The following is a 20,302-nucleotide window of genomic DNA, read 5'->3' on the forward strand; positions in this document are numbered from 1 at the left end:
TATTAACACCTCGGGCTAATTTGTTCGCTTTTGGGAACAACTCATATGGTCTCACAAAAATCGTTGTGTCTCCCTTGCCTTTGTGGAGAGAAATATGATCTAAACGGTGTTAGAGAGAGAAAACACCAAGCTTTATATTCACGTATAGAAGTTAACCACAGAATAATGAAAATGTGCACCTGTATGAAACTAAAGGTACCGACCGCAATTTGAAAAAACTTAAGACTTCATCAAATTTTGTTGTATAAAACGACAAAAAAGTGAAGTGACCATAACGTTTGTAATACATCTGTCTAAAAAGTGAGGTGACGATAAAGTTTTTATTACATCTGTCTAAAAAGTGAGGTGACGATAACGTTTTTAATACATCTGTCTAAAAAGTGAGGTGAAGATAACGTTTTTAATACATCTGTCTAAAAAGTGAGGTGACGATAACGTTTTTAATACATCTGTCTAAAAAGTGAGGTGACTATAACGTTTTTAATACATCTGTCTAAAAAGTGAGGTGACGATAACGTTTTTAATACATCTGTCTAAAAAGTGAGGTGACGATAACGTTTTTAATACATCTGTCTAAAAAGTGAGGTGACGATAACGTTTTTAATACATCTGTCTAAAAAGTGAGGTGACGATAACGTTTTTAATACATCTGTCTAAAAAGTGAGGTGACGATAACGTTTTTAATACATCTGTCTAAAAAGTGAGGTGACGATAACGTTTTTAATACATCTGTCTAAAAAGTGAGGTGACGATAACGTTTTTAATACATCTGTCTAAAAAGTAAGGTGACGATAACGTTTTTAATAAATTTACTAAAAAATAAGTGTGTATTTATTTTTTAGTTATTAGTAATAATGGTTACAAAAAACATAAAGCGAGCCATTATATATTTTTTTTTATATGTTTGTTTGCGTTCATAATTTTGATATTTCGAAAATTATATGTTTTTTTTAATAATAAAATACAAGAGCGTATTTCATCACCTTTCGAAAACAGCTTTTAATTTTGGAACACGTTCAGAAATATTCCATTTATTTGGATTTTATTGGAAAGCGGAAATGCTCCGACCGTCTGACAGAATGTGGCTGAGACCGGAAATGTTAAACTTTTCCTTTTTAATACATTTTTTCGCAAATTATATAGTTAGCCATTCGTGTAAATTAATTTTATACTTGCCTTTATTTTATTTACCTTTGTTGTTTTGATTTATTCAACACTATTCCTCTATTATTTTAGTTAAACTGAAGTCGTATACTACTTGCGCCAACTACAGCAAGTATGGAAATGTATATAAAAGTGTAATAAAACATTGTAAACATTGAAAGAGAAATAATGAGAAAAAAATAATAAAAAATTCCGAACCGTGTGCGTGCACTCAGAATATATCGGCAGTATATACAAGTACGACCCCTATCTCAAAATTGCCACTTTTAAAGCCAACAAAGGGTCGTCAATTCAAATTTAATATCTTGCAAGTAGCAGTCCCAATTCTTCAACTATATACTATTTAAACGCACGTGCTATAGTTCCAAGCTCCATTGAATAATAAATCTCACTAACTCACAACAGATCATCATCAACATCTGGTTAATTGCCGCCACATCTCTATAACCATTCCCAACGAAGTTCATCCACACAGAACTATTTGAGATGACATAGTGATACAATATCCTCAGGGGCTCCCGCGCGGAGTAGGTAAGCAGTATTAATCGACTAACGAATGCACATGTTTAACCTGAGCTCTTGTTCTAGCTGATGATGATACCCTGGAGCTGGAGGGTCTCAGCGCGGCCTTCGGACAGATGCAGGGAGATCTGGACCGGCAGCGGCTGTTGGGCGAGCAGCGCGCCGTGCTGGACCCCGTGGCCGAGGTGCGCGCCCGGCAGATCGAGCATCAGGAGAGGTAGGTCATACTTACCACTTACCTTACCTTATTAACTGGCCAGTGAACTACTGCCGCTTCACTGTCACTTGCAGTTGGGGTGCTAATTCTTAGCATGGAGCAATCAGACACCATCTGGCACCGAGAGGCAAGTCTGATATTGATGGTAATATGAAACCATCCAATCTCTTTTTCATCGCGCTCCTAGCGTTCGATGCAGTTCGCAATCGAAGTCAATTGTGACCGTAATAATATTTGGGGCCTTTGTATTAATGTTCAACTATTGTTTCATATTTACCATCACTTGTCTGGGTGATGCGTCGCACGCCTCTGTTAGGACTGATCAGGACTGAGCTATTTTAACATTTCCTGTCACTCTAATGTCAATTATCACCGCAAGTTCACGCTGCAGTCAGACCTTTTCTTTCTTTTCGGGCAAGTAGCACGAATTTTCACGGCTTTTGAAATTAATCTTATGTATATGATCTAAACATTTCTTTGTCTAATTTGACATGCTTAAATAACCATAAAATGAAACTTGCTATCAACGGCGCTCGTGCTTTTTTACTCCAAAATACCAAAAATCTAACGTACCAAAATACCACCTTTAGCTGACAAAAAGATGAGAATATCGTTAAAAAAATTGAGGTCTCTATGAATTAGGTAGGTACCTACATCACGTAAAGGTTTACGTGATGTGTGGAAGAGAGACTGGTTACTGACGAAGGCGATTGACCGTGAGTGATTTAATTAAAAAGTGGTTCGATAATCGTTTGAATAAAGGGAGTAATAAAAATAGGCAGGTTCTTAAGATCTTTATTTGGTTTGGAAAAGACACAGTGGAGTCTCTAATCGTATATTACAGTAGATATTATATATATTTATTTATTAACGGACCAGATATATTATAATATCTTCAAAATGTTAATACCTATTTCTCACTCGTAAACAAAGGACGTGTTCTTGATCCTGACTCAGTAGTCCAAAATAATATCGAAATAACATCAGTTTTTCTTTTTTTTATAATTCTACAACTTTTTTATCAGTAGTTATTCTTCGGTACAACCTCTGCTACTTTAAGCTTGACAACCTTCTAATTAAAAAAATAACGACACGACAAGCTTTGTAGTCGGCCGAAATTGAAGGTTGAGCGGTGCTTTCATAATCGGGATCTCAATCTAATTACCTTCTGCCATTTCTTTACTCCAGTCCAACTACTCGTATACAGTTCGACCTCTGAAGCGACCTCAGCTACTCCTAATTCCCAAAGATCTAAATGCGATATTGATTGATGGATGGCTGGATTTCATGCGACGATTATACTGGTTCCGTACCAGCTCGAGCAAACCAGATCAGAGGAGCATCTGGGGGTGTTTTCCACTCTGTCGTACATCGTAGTCGAGTTAACTCACCGCAACCGTGAGACGGCTTTGGAGTAAGGAGTATATAGGTACTACGTGGTACGTTCTACTTGCACGGAACGATGTCACTTTGAATAATTAATCCGACGGAGCGGTTGGATTTTCTGTAATAAAGGAATGGAAATTACTTTGCAATGAAGTGATAATATTTAACCCGTCACGCTTGAGAGATCACCAGAGCGTACCTTGGATAATTGTATCGATGTCCATGTTACTTGGAATCATTTCAATATTGTTCATTTTGTATTTATAAACATCGTTACTCATTTTGTATTTTTAAATTATTATACATGGTGTCCGAAAACTAGTGGTACTGGTGAATGTATGTCGCATTTCGAGTCGACTTTGTGGTATAACTTATGATTTTTTAGGCCAAATTTTTATTTAAAAAATCGTTCACTACGTAGTTACTAGTTACTGTCAACTGTTCATTGTCTTTTAAAAGGCGTCGAAACGTAGACCCGCCTCTAAAAGTATTTTGAACGCTTTAAATGCCGAAAATTTTTTTATGTTTTTTGGGTGATGTAAATTCGCGGGTTTCACGCTTTTACCACTAGTTTCTGAACACCGTGTATAAATGTTTCATACGGTTGTATTTTGAGCGCACATTACATTGTACAAGATATAGGACCGTCATAAGACGGACATGTGCCTGGTTTGGTATTCGTTGGAGCTGAAAAATCTATTTAAAATGTAATAAAAATTCTTCTTGTTCTTCAATTTAAGGATTAAAGTCTATATGCCATTGGACTATGAAGCCAATAAGTCACAATACGAATCGAAGGGTTAACTCGTACCGGTTGTTTTATTTCATTCGCGTCTGTTGTGTTTTGGCGCTAGAATTTCATCTGACCTACATCGGTATCGACATTAATCGCGCGACTAAATATAGCCCGGCTGTGCTTTCATTTGGAAGCACGCTTCTTCCCACGACCTTCTCACATCCTTGAATTACCCCCGGAACCCGACCTGCTCATCCCAGGGACTAGCAACACATACTGACTTATTAAATAAAATGTGATAAGTGATGCTAAATCAGATAATCAATTAGACAAGCACCAGTCTAAATTGGAAAATAATTGCACAAAATTGTATTTACCTATATACTGCAAAAACAGTTGATCTTGTAAAATTGTATTAGTATATATTTTTCTTTTATTTTAATTGAAATGATTGCCAGATGTAATATGGCTCCTTCTTTTGAATGTTTAAAAGTATGTACATATTCACTCGGTTAGTGTACGCAAGATATATAGTTATATACCTATTGATTTATTCAGTACGCCAGCAACTTGCACATTGATTTTACACGACCCGGATCTCTCACGACCCACAGGGGTCGTAATCAGGTCGCGAGAACCCGCTCAAAGTCCGGTTCTCGCGAATGCGTATCAAAATAATATTATGCGTGTTATTTCTCGCAAACCATTGTAAATTTACCTTCATGCTTGAGTATTACCAAATAATTAGAAATTAATTACTGTCAAAAATAACATAGTAACTAATTGTGGGAAATTCCAAATAGATAAGGTATCAATATTCACCAACCTTTAATATTTCATAAAATCAACAAAAAATACAATAACTACACGATAAGAACGTTGACGCCAGAAAGCTGCAAACATTTCGACTTTTAAAAAATAAAATCGTGAGTTGTTTATGTCGCGAGAAAGTGATTTGAGACTTGATACAAAATTCATACTTATTCATATATATATGGTCGCTCGCCTCGCCACACCTCAGCACCCGAGTCGCGATAGTGGCTGCTGACCAGAGATGTACTTTATTTCAAATAAATCCATTTCAAATGGAAATGCAAAATGGATATTTTCCATTTTGCATTTTAAATGCTTTTCTAAAAACCATTTTGCATTTTAAATGCTTTTCTCAATGCATTTTCCATTTTAAATGCTTTTTTGCAACATTCTTCCTACTATCTCCACTCATCTTTTTTTCATAAGCCCCAAATATCCCATCAGTCGGTCCTCAACCTCGCTATGAGAGATAATTTACATTTGTCAAGTTGCTCCCTGGTAGGAGCCCTGGCAATTGAGTGATACCATTACAAAAAATACTGATTCAAATACTGAACATGGGGCCATGACGCTCGCTGTAATATTAAATGTTAGATAGCAGTTTCTATGTTTTTACGTTGGTAACATCAGTCCCGCGCAAATATTTGTGGTTTCATAATCTGTAGTCGTGGTGTTTTTGGATTTACCATCATGTAATATGTTTGTTCTACATTGATTTCCATTATTAAATGACAAAATTGTTTAAAAATTCTATAATTATTTTAATTGTTTGACCTGAGAAACCATTTTGCATTTTGAAAATAGGTATTTTGCATTTTGCATTTGAAATGCTTTTCTAAAAACCATTTTGCATTTTCAAATGGAAAAGTTTAGCCCATTTCCATTTTGCATTTTAAATGGTTTTGGGTACCCATTTTGCACATCTCTGCTGCTGACAACCCGCTCGCTCATCATTCTCATTCATCTATGGTGCCTCCCCACACCGGCACCCGACACGAGACCCGGATGCTGACGAAAAAATAACCCGCTCGCTCTTTGGTGGCTCGTGGGCCGGTTTAAATGAGCGGATCATTCGCGATCGATCCCGGATTAGGCCACAGTGGTCGGAAAACTAGTGATTAGTGCTATCATTTGATCAGCAACAAACTAAAAGCACCAGAAAAAAATTAAAACTCAACTTACTATACTTAGTTAGGAAAGGTAGTCCTCCTCTTACCTCACTTATTAGTTACACTAGGTGGGTACCTACCTTTAATTTCTATTCCGATAATCGTGAAGATTTGTGATAGAATTTGACGTAGAAAAATAACGTTTGAAATTCAATTCATACCCTTTATTGATCGCAGTAATTATTTTCGAATTTCCGTCGGAAAAAGTCTGCTACGTCACATTATTACATGTCATGTTTTACGTCGGTGACGTCAGCGAAGAGCAAACATCAATCTTGGAAGCGAGTGGGCGGTCTAATAATAATTTTGTGTACCTTTATATATTATATACTAATAAACTTAACTCATTTCTTGCTAACCAGAATATGATACGGCGTATTTATTGCGTGTGATATACGAAAAAATGAAAATTACAAATATTACAAAACTGGTGATTTGAGTCTATCGCTAAATAACTTCAATAATTTTTCGCTGGATAACTTCAATTAATCGTTTATCGCTAGATATCTTCAATTAATCGTCTATCGCTAGATAACTTCAATTAATGGTATATGGCCAGATATAGTCCATCCAAAGTCCATCCAAAGTCCATCGCTAGATGACTTCAATAATTTAGCTTTAAATACTCGACATCTACGTCATCTTTCTCTTCTACTCGGATCATTTTTATAGCGCCATTTTTTAATGTATAATCGCCTCAAGGGCGCTTACATGGACATTTCCTAACATTTCGACTGCTGTTCAGACCTATAATATTTTTAAAATACTCCCGAAAGCGAACGTTGCCAAAAGTGTTCTTTATAAAAGAAAATGGCAACGATCCAGCGTGACGCAGGCGGGAAACCGCCAGATTTCCTCTCAGAACTCAACTGCAAAAGAGAAAAACGCGGCGAAATTCGAAGATCGGTTCTTCTGACGTCACCGATGTTTCGATACATTATTAATGTTCTGGCCGCCGGGTGACGTCACACCCTCAGCTGCCAACTTTAGTGGGGCCATATACACCCATCCATGTGGGTATATAAATAGATGTTCCGCTAAGAAATATATCTATTATGAACTCCTTAAACTGAGGTTATTAATTAAGGTGTAAGAAATGAACACTCGTAAACATTCATCAATTGCGCGCATATTGCACATTATATTAAATACTGCGCGTCCAAAATGGCAGAAACTTTGGTGAGTAACTGTCAAAAGATGCACAACTACATTCACTAGCTTTTATTGACGAGAACCGCCGTCTTTGCGTTGAGATCGGAAACTTTTCAGACCACCCTCGTACATTATGAGTAACGATATCTTATGTGTTAGTCATTGTGTCATAAATTCACTAAAAAGTGGCTTATATCTTTAAATTTAACAAATACTCTCGTCATTAGCATAGTTTCTTGTGCGTGTCGTGCATAGTACCTTGTGTACTTTTCGTGTTATTTTTGTGATAGTATTAACCTATCCTATATTTGGAAACCAAGAAAACGGTTAACCTTAACTTGTGTATTTTTCTAACGTCTTGGGTTCATCCGGTATCTGTCTCCGATGAGAATTCCATCTCTCATGATGTTATCTGGGACTTAAGTTGACTGGAAGTTAAATTTATGCGCCGAAAAACATTTACTGAAATGTTCAAGCAAACACATTTATCTTAATCTAGTAATTCCGAGCAAATGTTGCATGAAGGACGAAAAGCCTGCGTCAGCACGTTATCTAAACAGATTTAACTTCGGCTTTCTGTTCGATGGGAAGATGTTATGACGTTAAGTGAGGCCATACAACAGTACCTACTGGGATTGTATATTACAATTCCCCTATTTGGGAAATGCTGCGCGTCAGAAGTAGGAGGAAAATAAGATCTGGTTACAAGCTTATTAAAGCAACGCCAACGTATAGACTCTGAATGATTGCTTCTGATATTGCGTGCATCCTCCGCTGTGAAACTTACTGAACCAAGTAAAACTTACTTATTTAGGTAAATGTACCGGACAGCAGATGGTTGTACCTAATAATTATTAAAAAATTAAGAAAATTGATATTCTGATATCACACATTATACGATGCCGAATCCTTTGAGGCTTATCTCGCACGATGAGTCGTATTGATAAGATTTTAAATCAACTTACACGTGTCATATCGCCAGTTCAAGGATGAATTACTGACAAAACTGTGGGACCCTAGTAATTAATTCTGGGCGCTATGACGCATTATAATATTCTGTTTAGATATAAGAATAATTGCTCAACATTACCACGTGTAAAAACTGTATTTTAACCCAATAAATACACAAACAACTGGCCCAACCAACCAGTCAGTTGTCCGAGGACATTCGCGAAGTTGTGTTTCATTGCAAATCCTTACCCAAGGTACCCCCGAGAGGAAACCGGCATTTTTCAGTCGATGTCACTGGCGTAGGTGTCCAGTACAGTCATAGACATATGAATATTAGTAGACCTGCCCTAAGTGATTAAAAGCGTATTATTCCCCACTCCCCATACCGGTTCCATTGGAGCCGGCTGGGCTCGCGTATGGCTTCCCGTGAATCTTGAGAATGTGACGTCATCATTCTTGTTCGAACTAGCGTCGAGCTATGGTCGAGGCATTTTATGAAATAACACGGCAAAATAGTGGCTTGTGATATGAAAACTTCTAAAAATAGATGTGAAAAAGAGAATAAACCCAATTGTCGTATTACATTCCATATGTAAGCATCATTTTAAGCTTATTCACGTCGTATAATATGAATCAGTTGTAGAAACATATACTATCCCATCGAGCCAACATTGGTCGAATGTAGCGATTCCCAAGTGTGCGCATCGTTGTTACTGGGAAGTAAATTATGAACACTTGTAAAAGTGTCTTAACTAAATACGTAAACAAAATATTCAACTCTGAAAATAGAAGAATTTTTTTTTGCCGAATTTGGACTTCGCAAATTTGTTCATAACGTTGCGAGTAATTTGCGCTCCCATGTAAAAATGTCTATTCATTCAAAAGCAGATTTTACTTTTAAGAACTAAATGGTGATATTATAATGCGAGATGCCTATATACTGTCAGATTGATTTATTGACGAATCACAGTCAGCTTTACCCCCTTCGTTCTTCAACAGTTGATTTTACCCCTCACCTTTAATTTCTAGTCTATATATTCATATGTCTGTGAGTACAGTAAATATTTCAAATTATCTATTATTATATTTGCACGTGCTATGACTCATTCCAGATGGCATGGCAGAACAGATGTTTTATCACAGCATAGCGTGACCAGAGAAATGGTGTTGGTGAATGAAATTTTAAAATAGTAGATATATTTAATTACTCTTTCCTAATATTAAGAATGTTAAAATAAGTAATCTTGTACGGTGAATGGATATAAATCTGTCGCAGATACAATACATTAAAAAATAGTTTACAAAATGACAGTCTATTATATCTACCTTCTTTGAAGAGTCATACTAGTTTTGTTATCTTTATAACATTAAATAATAAATAATCTGATTCCATATTACGTACACGATGATGACACTATACATTTGTATGACGTCGATATAGGAAAGCGTTTGAATGTCCTACTACGCCCAAGGAGGGAGTTATTAATTCAACCCAAGCTACGCGGGCGTAACACAATTTTTAGACATACACCGTTTTTTATAACTCTTCATGATTTTGTTTCTACAGAAGAAACAGCGTAATTTATAAAGCACGATAACTCGTATAACCAACCGTTGTAGTAAAACAGAGACAAAGCTAAATTCGTAACTCCGGGGGTTCTAGAGGCGAGTTAGGGGTGGGAGTTGGGAGAATTAGGGGAGAAGGTTATTTCTGAGTCTTACGGGGAGGTACAGGGAATAAGGATGCCTTCAGCGTGCGTCACTGGCCACTGGGCAGAGGGTAGTGCCACCGGTGGCTATCGGCTAACCCGACCAACAAGAATGTGCCAAATAACGGATATTTACTGTTTACCTGTTACCTAACTGTTCATGGCTAGCTCCAAACAAGGGATCGGTTAAACTGGGGTCAAGTTCGTCTATCGATTAAATTGTCGGATACTATAATTAAGCACACGACCCGTGGTATAGTGGTTTATACACTTATTTCTATACACCGGGATCAATTCCTCAAGCTACGAAAATGACATCAAATTAAGAGGGTGCTCCATTCAAATTTTAAATGTAGTTTATTTGAGAAGCACCATAATTCCTATGTATATTTAATTCTAAAAATACCAACCTGCTTAAAACAAAGTTTTTTTTGCTGAAATATAGGGTTTTCCAATAAGAGGTGTTATGTGTATTTAATTCCGGCCATAAAGTGATTTTTTATGGCCGGAATTGGATAGTATTGATCTGGACAACGTTTACTTTCTACGTGCCACTCAAGCATCGAAACCATTGATCTTTTACGGGAAAAGTTTCCGGACCGTGTTATCTCTCGAAGGGGTGAACACAATAGGCCTCTTGCATCCCATTTTTTTATTTTATTTTCCGGTTTAGGCAAATATTCTAAGACATTCTGTATTTTTTTTTTTTTTTTAATCGTATTTTTGAAACCATGGCGATTTTTTGAAAATTTTAATCCGAAAAATCGGACCATTTTTTCATAAACCGGAAAGACGGAACATAATTTATGGGTGCGAAAACAAAATAATTACATAGCCCAAAAACATTTAAAAAAAAAACGACGCATTTCACACGAATGGCAGAGGAGAATAACGAGGCATACCAAAAATATTACATCTCATAAATATTTTTTTCCTTGAACCTTCTTATTGATCATTAATCCTTATTAATTTATTTAAAGTTTTATTCCAGCAGTACTGGGAGGATATTGCAATCTCAGTCTGCCATATTAAATGAGATGACATATAATATAAATATACTTATACACAATATTATAGGATTGATGAATATATACGATTATAATGTTCAGTCACTTAATCCAAATATTTTACAATAAAACCTAATGTACATAAAATTAAATGAATTAAAGGGGAAGGTTTATCAACAATATGAAATATATAAACAAGTATAAAGAAGGTTCTCATAAAATATATTTAGTTGGTCGAAGTACCTATATATTCTATATGTACCAAGGTTGGTTTTTGTTTTTGCAATGAGACTATTTTTAACAGCTGCACATTCTAGTTATATAACATATAACTTGATATTGTACCTCTTGTTTGATACTATCCAAATGTTGCGATTTAAATTATTCTTGTACTCATAAACTCATAATAATATATTATTAAATTTGATTTTGTTAAAATCAGGACCATCACCATTATACTTCTAAGACAGCCGCCACGGAAGGATAATCTGTACGATTTTCACATCATAACATCTGTCACTTCTGAATAATATCTGTCATGTCAAAACGAAGTACTTCCAATTCTAACGCTGCGTTTTGTTACTGTTTTGTTATTTAATTAAACATGGATTCGTGTAGTAACCGTAGGATCCGAGATCGTAAAAATAATTATAAATATTGTATGGTTCCTTTGTGCCCAAATACTTCGGCGACTACTAAGGAAAAAAGATTTTTCGTTGTACCGCGAATTTCAGCAATTAGAAAACAATGGTGTATTGCAATTCATAGGTCCAGTCAATTGGGTGAACTGTCAAATAAAACCGTACGATATGTCTGTGAAGATCATTTTAATGTAAGTATATTTTTTACAATATTATTGTTTGAACACAATATTTAAAAAATACATATTTTTCTTTGTTGCATGCTTCACGAATAGTTTGCTGTACAGTACAGTAGGTTGAGTAGGTGGGTCTATTACCTAGTGACAACAAGCCTACACACATTACAATATTGTTACACTTTTGCAGGCTATTCTCAAATGAAGATACTTATTATATTTGCATTGTTAAGTTTGTATTGAATAAATACAATGTCTCTTGATAAGTTGTATTTTTATTTTCAGTTAAGCGTGGATGCTCGGAAATGGCCCCAACATCTAAGTAAAAGGGTGCTTTTAAAAAAAGGAACCATTCCTCATAAATTTGAATGTCAAATTGGAGCTGATGGGCGAGATCTACTCAATGTGGTGGATCAGCATCCAAGCTCATCTAAAGGCGGTGAAGTGTTTGTTGCAAGTCTCGAGCCAATGTCTCCTTGCCTGTCTGATGTGGATGAGTCTGTGCCACAACAGATCATCAATCAACCTCAAGACTACGTTGAACTGGAAGTGTCGTTTCCTCTCGAGAAGCCTCAATGCTCTGGACTCCAAATACTTCAACAACATGTGGATGGACCACAAGATACATCAAGCTCCGAAGAAAACTTTCACATGTTGATAGTTGAGAACGCAACTGATTCGAAAGCCATTCAATGCAATTTGAAAAAGAAATTCAAAAGTAAATTGACAAATACAGGAAAAGAACACAGTAGGGGTCCAATCGAGTGTTTAACTACTCGTGACGTAAGTACTTCTCCTGTGAAGCATAATAAAAATACCAAGAATGTACAACTAAAGCATGTCACTCTTCAGCCAGACAGTTCTGCCTCGGAATCGGCATCTGGTTCAGAATACTCCCAACAAGCTACGTCAGATTCGTACGTTGATAGTAGTTCAAATAGTGATTTCAAAAGTCTGTCATTGAAATTAACTCTGCAGCATATTGAAAACAAACCAAAGCTGTATTTAGGAATCCTTAAAGATTTTTATTGGATTGTTAAAACCCTAGCACTCCTTGAAAATATAAACATTTTAAATGTTTTAATCGTTTTAAAAAAAATTAAATTAAACTCTAGTTTCAGCATTTTAGGTGATGAATTTGGCCTTTCTGAGGCTCAAGCTTCAAGAATCTTTAAGCAAAGTTTACCGAAGTTATCTCGTCATCTTGCAGAACTGGTATTTTGGCCTAAGTCAGAAGCAATAGAAGCCTTACTACCAATTCCATTCAGAGCAAGATACAAACATGTCGTATCAATCATAGACTGTTTTGAAATTCAGATAGAGAAGCCATCAAATCCACTGCAGCAGGCACTAACTTGGTCAGAATATAAAAAATGCAATACACTCAAGTACCTAATATCAATCACTCCTGATGACTTTATTAACTTCATTTCAAAGGGCTTTGGTGGACGTACTACAGATATGATGATTGTGGAAAAGTGCGGCTTCTTGGACAACTTGTCTGAAGGCATGTCGGTAATGGCAGATAGAGGTTTTAAGCAACTAGCTACTATTTTGGAAGGCAAACATTGTCAACTTGTGCGTCCACCAAGTGTTGTTACAGGTGTAAATAGCACTAAAAGAGAGGTGAAGTTATCCAAGCAAATAGCAGCCCTGCGTATACACGTTGAACGTGTAATAAGCCGGCTCAGAGAGTATAATATTCTAAAGCCACATTCTTGTATAGACTTCCATTTGACTCAACAAGTTGACCATATTGTTATGATTGCATGTGGACTCATAAATCTACAAAAACCAATAATTTGATCATATTAGTCTTATTAATATTATTAGTCTTTTAGTGTTTTGTGCTCTACGCTAATGTTTAGTTTAAAATGTTATGTGCGCTTCATTATCATATAAACTTTAACTTGAATATAAATATTCATAATATGTACCAGTGTAATTTTGTTTATCCTTCATGTAATGTATATAGAATAAGTCTAAAGTGTATAATATTATGTAATTATAGCGCCAGTATGTGTTTTTTATAAAAACATATGTTGGAGCTTTTACTTAGAGTTTATAGGCAATGAAGCCACCAAAAGGGATAATATCAAATACTGTAGAATAATTTATGTATAACACCTTCAACTTCTTACATTTACCATACATTCTGATTATGCTATACTAGCGCCTCCTAGCCCCGTGACTTCTGTGGGTTGGTTTTTTTTAATGCATGTTATTTGAAATGTTTTCTTTATTTTACGTTAATAAATTATATAAGTCGAAAATAAAATATTTAGTAACCTACATACGACCTTACTGTTCTTATGCTCACACGTAAAAAGAATATTAAAGCCCGCCATTAGGTTTGTATTGTCCCGAAGAAATGCAACATGCTACACTAGCGCCATCTAGCGGCCAGCGTTACCAGTCAGTGCAAGTACTGACTATAATAATGCTTCCAATATTTTACTGAGAGTGGATTGATTGCTATTCATTCATTACGCCTTACTTTTACATCAAGTTTATATAAATACAGTTGTGTTGTAGCAAAGTGATCATGTTCCACTTTTTAATACATTTCTATTTGTGTTAGAATTTCCACTTTGTAATCATTTTCTTACTTCCAATAATAAATACAAAAAAAATCTATGCGATAATACAATAACATGTGTACGTATTATCAAATAAATACTAGGTATAAATGTAAAAATATGTCTTATGTAAACTTTTTGTTTTTGTTTTTCTGTCACTTTATACAAATACATATTATACTATGGTGGATGGGATGAAAATAATATGATGCTATTGTACATAATCAATATAATCATGTATTATTATGAATAAAGAAGCGAGTGTAGTGCAGTAAATACGTGATTTATTTCAAATAATGTATACCTATACATTTTTTTTAAGTACAGGAAATATAGCTCTGGACCAAAACAGCATGGCTTTATTAATAGCTTCGACACAGAATTCTTCATCGTAATCGATGTGGAAAACATTTATTTTGCCAGATGATTCAAAGTTGGGTTCAGCAACACAAAACACTCCCTTGAATTTGTTCAGTACAAACATTTGTATTTGCATTTGTGCATAATACTTTCTGGCAACAACACCCTCAAAAAAGTAATTTTTCATTGTACTATGTTTGACTGGACACTTGACCTCAACAATATAATCATCAGTGACTGCATCCGGGGAGCCACCGATAATTGGTAATTTGCAACTGATTTTGAAACCACATTCTTTATATTTGTGTCCCAGTTGGTTTGCTAGTACCTTTAACACCAAAGGTTCTAAAAGCCGACCTCGTTGCATAGCCTTTGTGTCTGGAATCTTGGCTGCCCCTAAGATGACTTCAGTCAATGTTCCATCCAATGTTTTGCAGTTAGCTGCCTCGTATAGTTTGGATGCAGTAATTCTGCCATATCGCATTTCGTACCATAACGGGCAGTTAGCCTGCTTTCTTGTTAATGAAAAAACTTTCTCGAAGATATTTGGAGGAATATTTAGATCACATGTAATAAAATTGATGAAATCTGTAGCACTTGTATTGTGCAGGTTTCGTGTTTTCTTAAAAGCAGAAATCATCCTGTGCATGGACAAACAGTCAGTGGGCTTCGGATCCATGTAAAGTTGAGTCAGTTGGCATCGAAGCCCCTCCTTAAGACTCCTTTGGAGTACTGCTGCCAGGAAATCTCCATTACCTTTTTCCACGCTTTTTACTGCGTTCTTGCCAACTTGGGATGCCAGAATGAACTTTTGGGAGGTTCCGACACACGATAACTTTGATTTTCTCCAATAACAGTCGACAGATGTCGACGCTGGTTCTTCACTTCTCCTATGGAGCCATGTTAGAAATGCCAGTGCATGTTTACAGCCACCTGAAAGCAAAATGTTCCAAATATAAATTATTTGTCAACAGGTAGCTGGCAGAGACCCTCGCAATGATTCTGTGTTTGTTACATCACACAAGAGTTTGCTCTTCCCCACATCTCCATAGGGTAGAAGAGTGTAGAGGTTAGAGGAGAGAAACATATTTTACAATATAGCGACATACAGTTCAACTAACCTCTAGAAGCTGCACAGTCTTGACATTCTAAGACTTGTATTTCATCTTCCATCTCATCACACAAAAGTACAACAGAGTATGCTTTTTGGCGGACACGGTGCTTGGGGGTTATTTTTGCTTTCACTGTGCAGATAGGACCTTCTCTTTTTACCTGCACATACCCGATAGCATTATCACCATAACTTTCACGTGCAGACCTTTAAAATATATAATAATAACACGTTGAAAACAAAAGACAGTTGCATATAACTGAATGTTAACAATTGTCTTAATAATAATAATTGATGGAAACATAATATATAAGTACATATTAAATGTTGTCAAAATATATAACATAATATTCGTATATTAGAAGATACAGAAAAAATACTAACCTTTTTGTTTTGACATTTCTAATTTCGCTTCCAATGAAATTCATATTATTACTTAGAAAAGTAGCCATCATAAATGAATCTATGTTCGGCAAATTGTCAGACTGACCCTGAACAAAACCTACTTCAATCATTTCCAAATAATATATGCTTAATTTCTCAACAAAGTTAGCGGACTACAATACAAACAGCCAAACCCCAAACAAGTGTCAATATTCAAATTCACAAGTCGCCGGAAATCAAGGTGTTGCCATATAAAAAAAATAATCAGTGTGGAATTTTACAAAAATTAATTCAATAATATTGGAGACGGAACATTTTCAAGTGGTGACGTCACAAGCCAAAAATAACAGATTTATTTATTTTATTTAAAAAAAACTATACATTTCAAAATTTTTTGAGTAACATTTTCGTAATCTTAGTAGAGAAATCTATCCACTCATTTTTTTCCAAGTCATTAGAAAATCCTTGCAAGTGGCCTATTGGCCACCGAGATCTTGTGATTTAACACCTTGCGACTTCTTCCTTTGGGGCCACGTGAAAAAAAGGTCTACGCCAACAGCCCAGCGTCGATTCAAGACCTCAAAGATGGAATTCGTGAGGCTATCGAGGACATAAGGCAGCCACTTTGCGATTTGGTTATGGAAAATTTCATGAAAAGGATATGGTCCTGTAGGCTTGGTCGTGGTGGTCATTTGACTAATGTTATTTTTCACTATTAACGGCATACCTTCCTCTTTATAATGAAATAAATATTCGATCATTTATATTAAAAAATGGCATTTTTCTTTGAATATCAAAATAACACCTCTTGTTGGAAAACCCTATACATCTATTTTAAAATATCTTTTAAAACTTAAAATAAAAAAATGGTTTTGACTGATTATTGAACTTTCCTACTCATTCATATATTAATTGCTGTAATGTCATCCGATTTCAGATAAATGCGTATATTTCCGCGTGTGTGTACGTGATTGCCATCAAAAAATTCAAATATAAAGTAAATTATTCTATACAGAAAAATTTATCATAATTTTAATCTTAGATTGTAAAATATTCACCTTCAAGTATGGCGGTACGAGCAATGGTGTTTAAGCAATTTGGCTAAGTAGTGTAGTGTCCATAATGAAAAGACATTCACATTCACTCAGAAGTGACGTTGAATTTCCAGGGAAAGGCTTCCGTGGCCGAAGAATGGAAGTGGCTGGAAATGAAATGACGTTTTATTTGTTCGGTGGCATGTGATCAACTGTTTTCTTTCTCGGCGCTCTTTTGTTTGCTCGATTCTCCCGCCATTACCGCTGGCTTTAATTACGGCCATTATTAACTTTATTTCCCCCACCGCCCGCCATTGTTCTACCCGTCTCCCCCCCACCCCTCCTTCTTACCCTTCCCGGCGAACCTCCCTGCAGAAGACCGGGTATTTAAAGAACAGTTACGCTAGAACTGTAAGCCTCCGGAGCAATATGAGCTTTTATGTATGTAACACAAATGGAATCGGGATCACCCATGTGGCGTAGACATATGCTTGTTACACACGAAGGATATAATATATAAATATTTGTGGGCGTGGCTGTACAGTCAAATATAACCGCCCCAGATTTATTAATCTATCTGAAGCACCCAGCAACGCTGGGGCTTTTTTCTGCTTTAAGGGGGGGGGGGAATAAAACTGTAGATATGTTTGAAAACAAACCCACAGACACTCTTCTTCATTAATATTATACGGGGTTTTAAGGGACGTACTTAACTTACCTTAACCAGTGAATCGTGGAGTAAAAAATGTAAGTCAAGTACGCCCTTAACACCCTGTATAAACATTAATGTAATATCGGTGCTGACGTTTTGCCATCGGTGTGAAACGCCCGTGTGTGTGTTGATATGGGAATTTACAGGAGTCACTCTTCAGCCAGGTTTATGTTATAAATAAGACAAGAAGCTTATAATAATTTACAATCTTTTGAAAACTTAATAGGTTGAAACATACAAATAGGTTGTGGTTAAAGAATGCCCGCTGCATTCATTCCCCGGTGGGATTGATGAGGTCCACAGGGCGACGCCTGAGACTCTAGACTGGCTCACTAACCTAGATGTTCCTCTTTGGTCCCCTCACCATACGAAAGAATTCATTACTTCGCAAATTTCCCAATGTGATCTCTCAATCTTTGTTATATTTTCCAACGTGATTTTCTCAAATAATTTAATTTTTTTTTCGGAATTATAATTTTAATTGAAATCCAAATGATTCGTGTTCTCTGTACCAATGACTAACGCAATGATATGCTAATATTTTAATTTTTGTTATTTTCTAAGCAATGAAATCCATGAATATTTCACAGACTCCGTCACTGACTGTGGGTGTTACGATAGACAGAATTTACGAAATATGATTTCGTTTGTAAAAGTATTTTTAAATACCGGAGCTGGACCTGTATTATCTAGAAAGTCCGATCTATTTTTGAATTCAAGGTAATTAAAATTGACGTTGCCTTATTTAGGGCTGAAATCTATTTTCAGCTTATATTATTATATTTTATTTACCTCCCCTGAATAAGGTATTATTACCGTTGTAGAAGATGATCTTTCAAATTGCATAATGACATTTTATTTCAAAATCAACATTTTCATTAGCAACATATTATTTTCAATTGTTAAGTATGTACCTACATTAAGCGCAATTTTTTGTAGTATTTAAGACACCTTGTTATTAAGAGATATTGCCTCAGCGGATGGTGGTAGATCCCACTACAAACAATCCATCTCGTATTTGAGTAATCTTCCTGTTGATAAGGAGCTGTCTCCAATAAAGGGATTATGCAGTAGCTTTGTGATATGTTTTCGCTCTGGATAACAAAGTGTCGCAGTCTTTTGTCACCTACGGATTTTTAAAACAAACAGGTTCAACGTGTCATGTTTGAATTTTGGTTGGAACGCATCTCCCATTATCACTTTATTCTCTGTAATGTACGGCACGTGACTGATATTCATAGATAAATGATGAATATTAAGAAGTAATGCGTAATGAAGTCATTATTTCGATAAATTGATGCAATAATGAAATTGTTGAAATATGATATTAACAACAGAAGCCTCTGACATTTACAAGGAGAATTTTACTAGGAGAACTGTCAGAATACAGATTTAATTTGGTTTCAGATAAATTCGGTGTTTTTGAACAAATTTCAAAATAAAATACTGCAGCAGTTAAAAGACTATTTTAGTATAGGGTTTTCCAAGAAGAGGTGTTATGTGTATTTAATTCCGGCCATAAAATGATTTTTTATGGCCGGAATTGGATGGTATTGATCTGGACAACGTTTACTTTCAACAAGACAGCGCTACGTGCCACACAAGTAACGAAACCATTGATCTTTTAAGGGAAAAGTTTCCGGACCGTGTTATCTCTCGAAGAGGTGATCACAATTGGCACCGAGATCTTGTGATTTAACACCTTGCGACTTCTTCCTTTGGGGCCACGTGAAAGAGAAGGTCTACGCCAACAGCCCAGCGTCGATTCAAGACCTCAAAGATGGAATTTGTGAGGCTATCGAGGGCATAAGGCAGCCACTTTGCGATTTGGTTATGGAAAATTTCATGAAAATGATATGGTCCTGTAAGCGTGGTCGTGGTGGTCATTTGACTGATGTTATTTTTCACTATTAACGACATACCTTCCTCTTTATAATGAAATAAACATTCGATCATTCATATTAAAAAATGGCATTTTTCTTTGAATATCAAAATAACACCTCTTATTAGAAAACCCTGTATTACAAATCAACATAATAAACAAATAGCAATATAAACATTTTGAACACAAATAAAGATAAAGTTTTTAATGTCGCTTACCGATGGTTCTTATCGTGTAAACTGCAATTACTATTTTACACAAAACTAAAAAAAAAAATGTCAAAAGTTATTGTCACTTCTCTTTTTTCGTTTAATATAAAAAAAAATTATTGAAAAATTTGCAATCCCTCTTCAAACAAATATTTTTCAATTATTGCTAAAAAAAATTTATAGCATTATTTCAAAATTTTCGGGAGCGTTTACGTTAATTTTTTTTAATGCAAACTGAAAGCGCAATATCTCTTAATCATATTTCTCACCGTAACACTAAATGAGATTAACTAAACTGCAAAACTATTATGGGACCGTGTCATACTGGGAGATATATCTCCCAAAAAGGTGACGGTTTTTTGTTTTCTATGAAGAATATCTCCCAAAA

The 20,302-nt window shown here is 35.6% G+C and overlaps 1 protein-coding gene across 4 annotated transcripts in view; it reads left to right on the forward strand.

Moving 5' to 3' along the window:
* Gdap2 (ganglioside induced differentiation associated protein 2) overlaps positions 1–20,302 on the forward strand; it is a 213,550-nt gene that overhangs the window by 144,272 nt on the left and 48,976 nt on the right. For all 4 annotated transcript variants that reach the window (XM_089632502.1, XM_089632499.1, XM_089632500.1 and 1 more), the window contains exon 8: positions 1,753–1,903. In XM_089632502.1, the coding sequence (XP_089488628.1) occupies positions 1,753–1,903 (151 nt within the window). The remainder of the gene's footprint in view (positions 1–1,752; positions 1,904–20,302) is intronic.

Source organism: Hesperophylax consimilis, chromosome 6 (assembly GCF_061612785.1).
Source record: "Hesperophylax consimilis isolate HC1 chromosome 6, BYU_Hcon_1.0, whole genome shotgun sequence".
Classification (NCBI taxonomy): domain Eukaryota; kingdom Metazoa; phylum Arthropoda; class Insecta; order Trichoptera; family Limnephilidae; genus Hesperophylax; species Hesperophylax consimilis.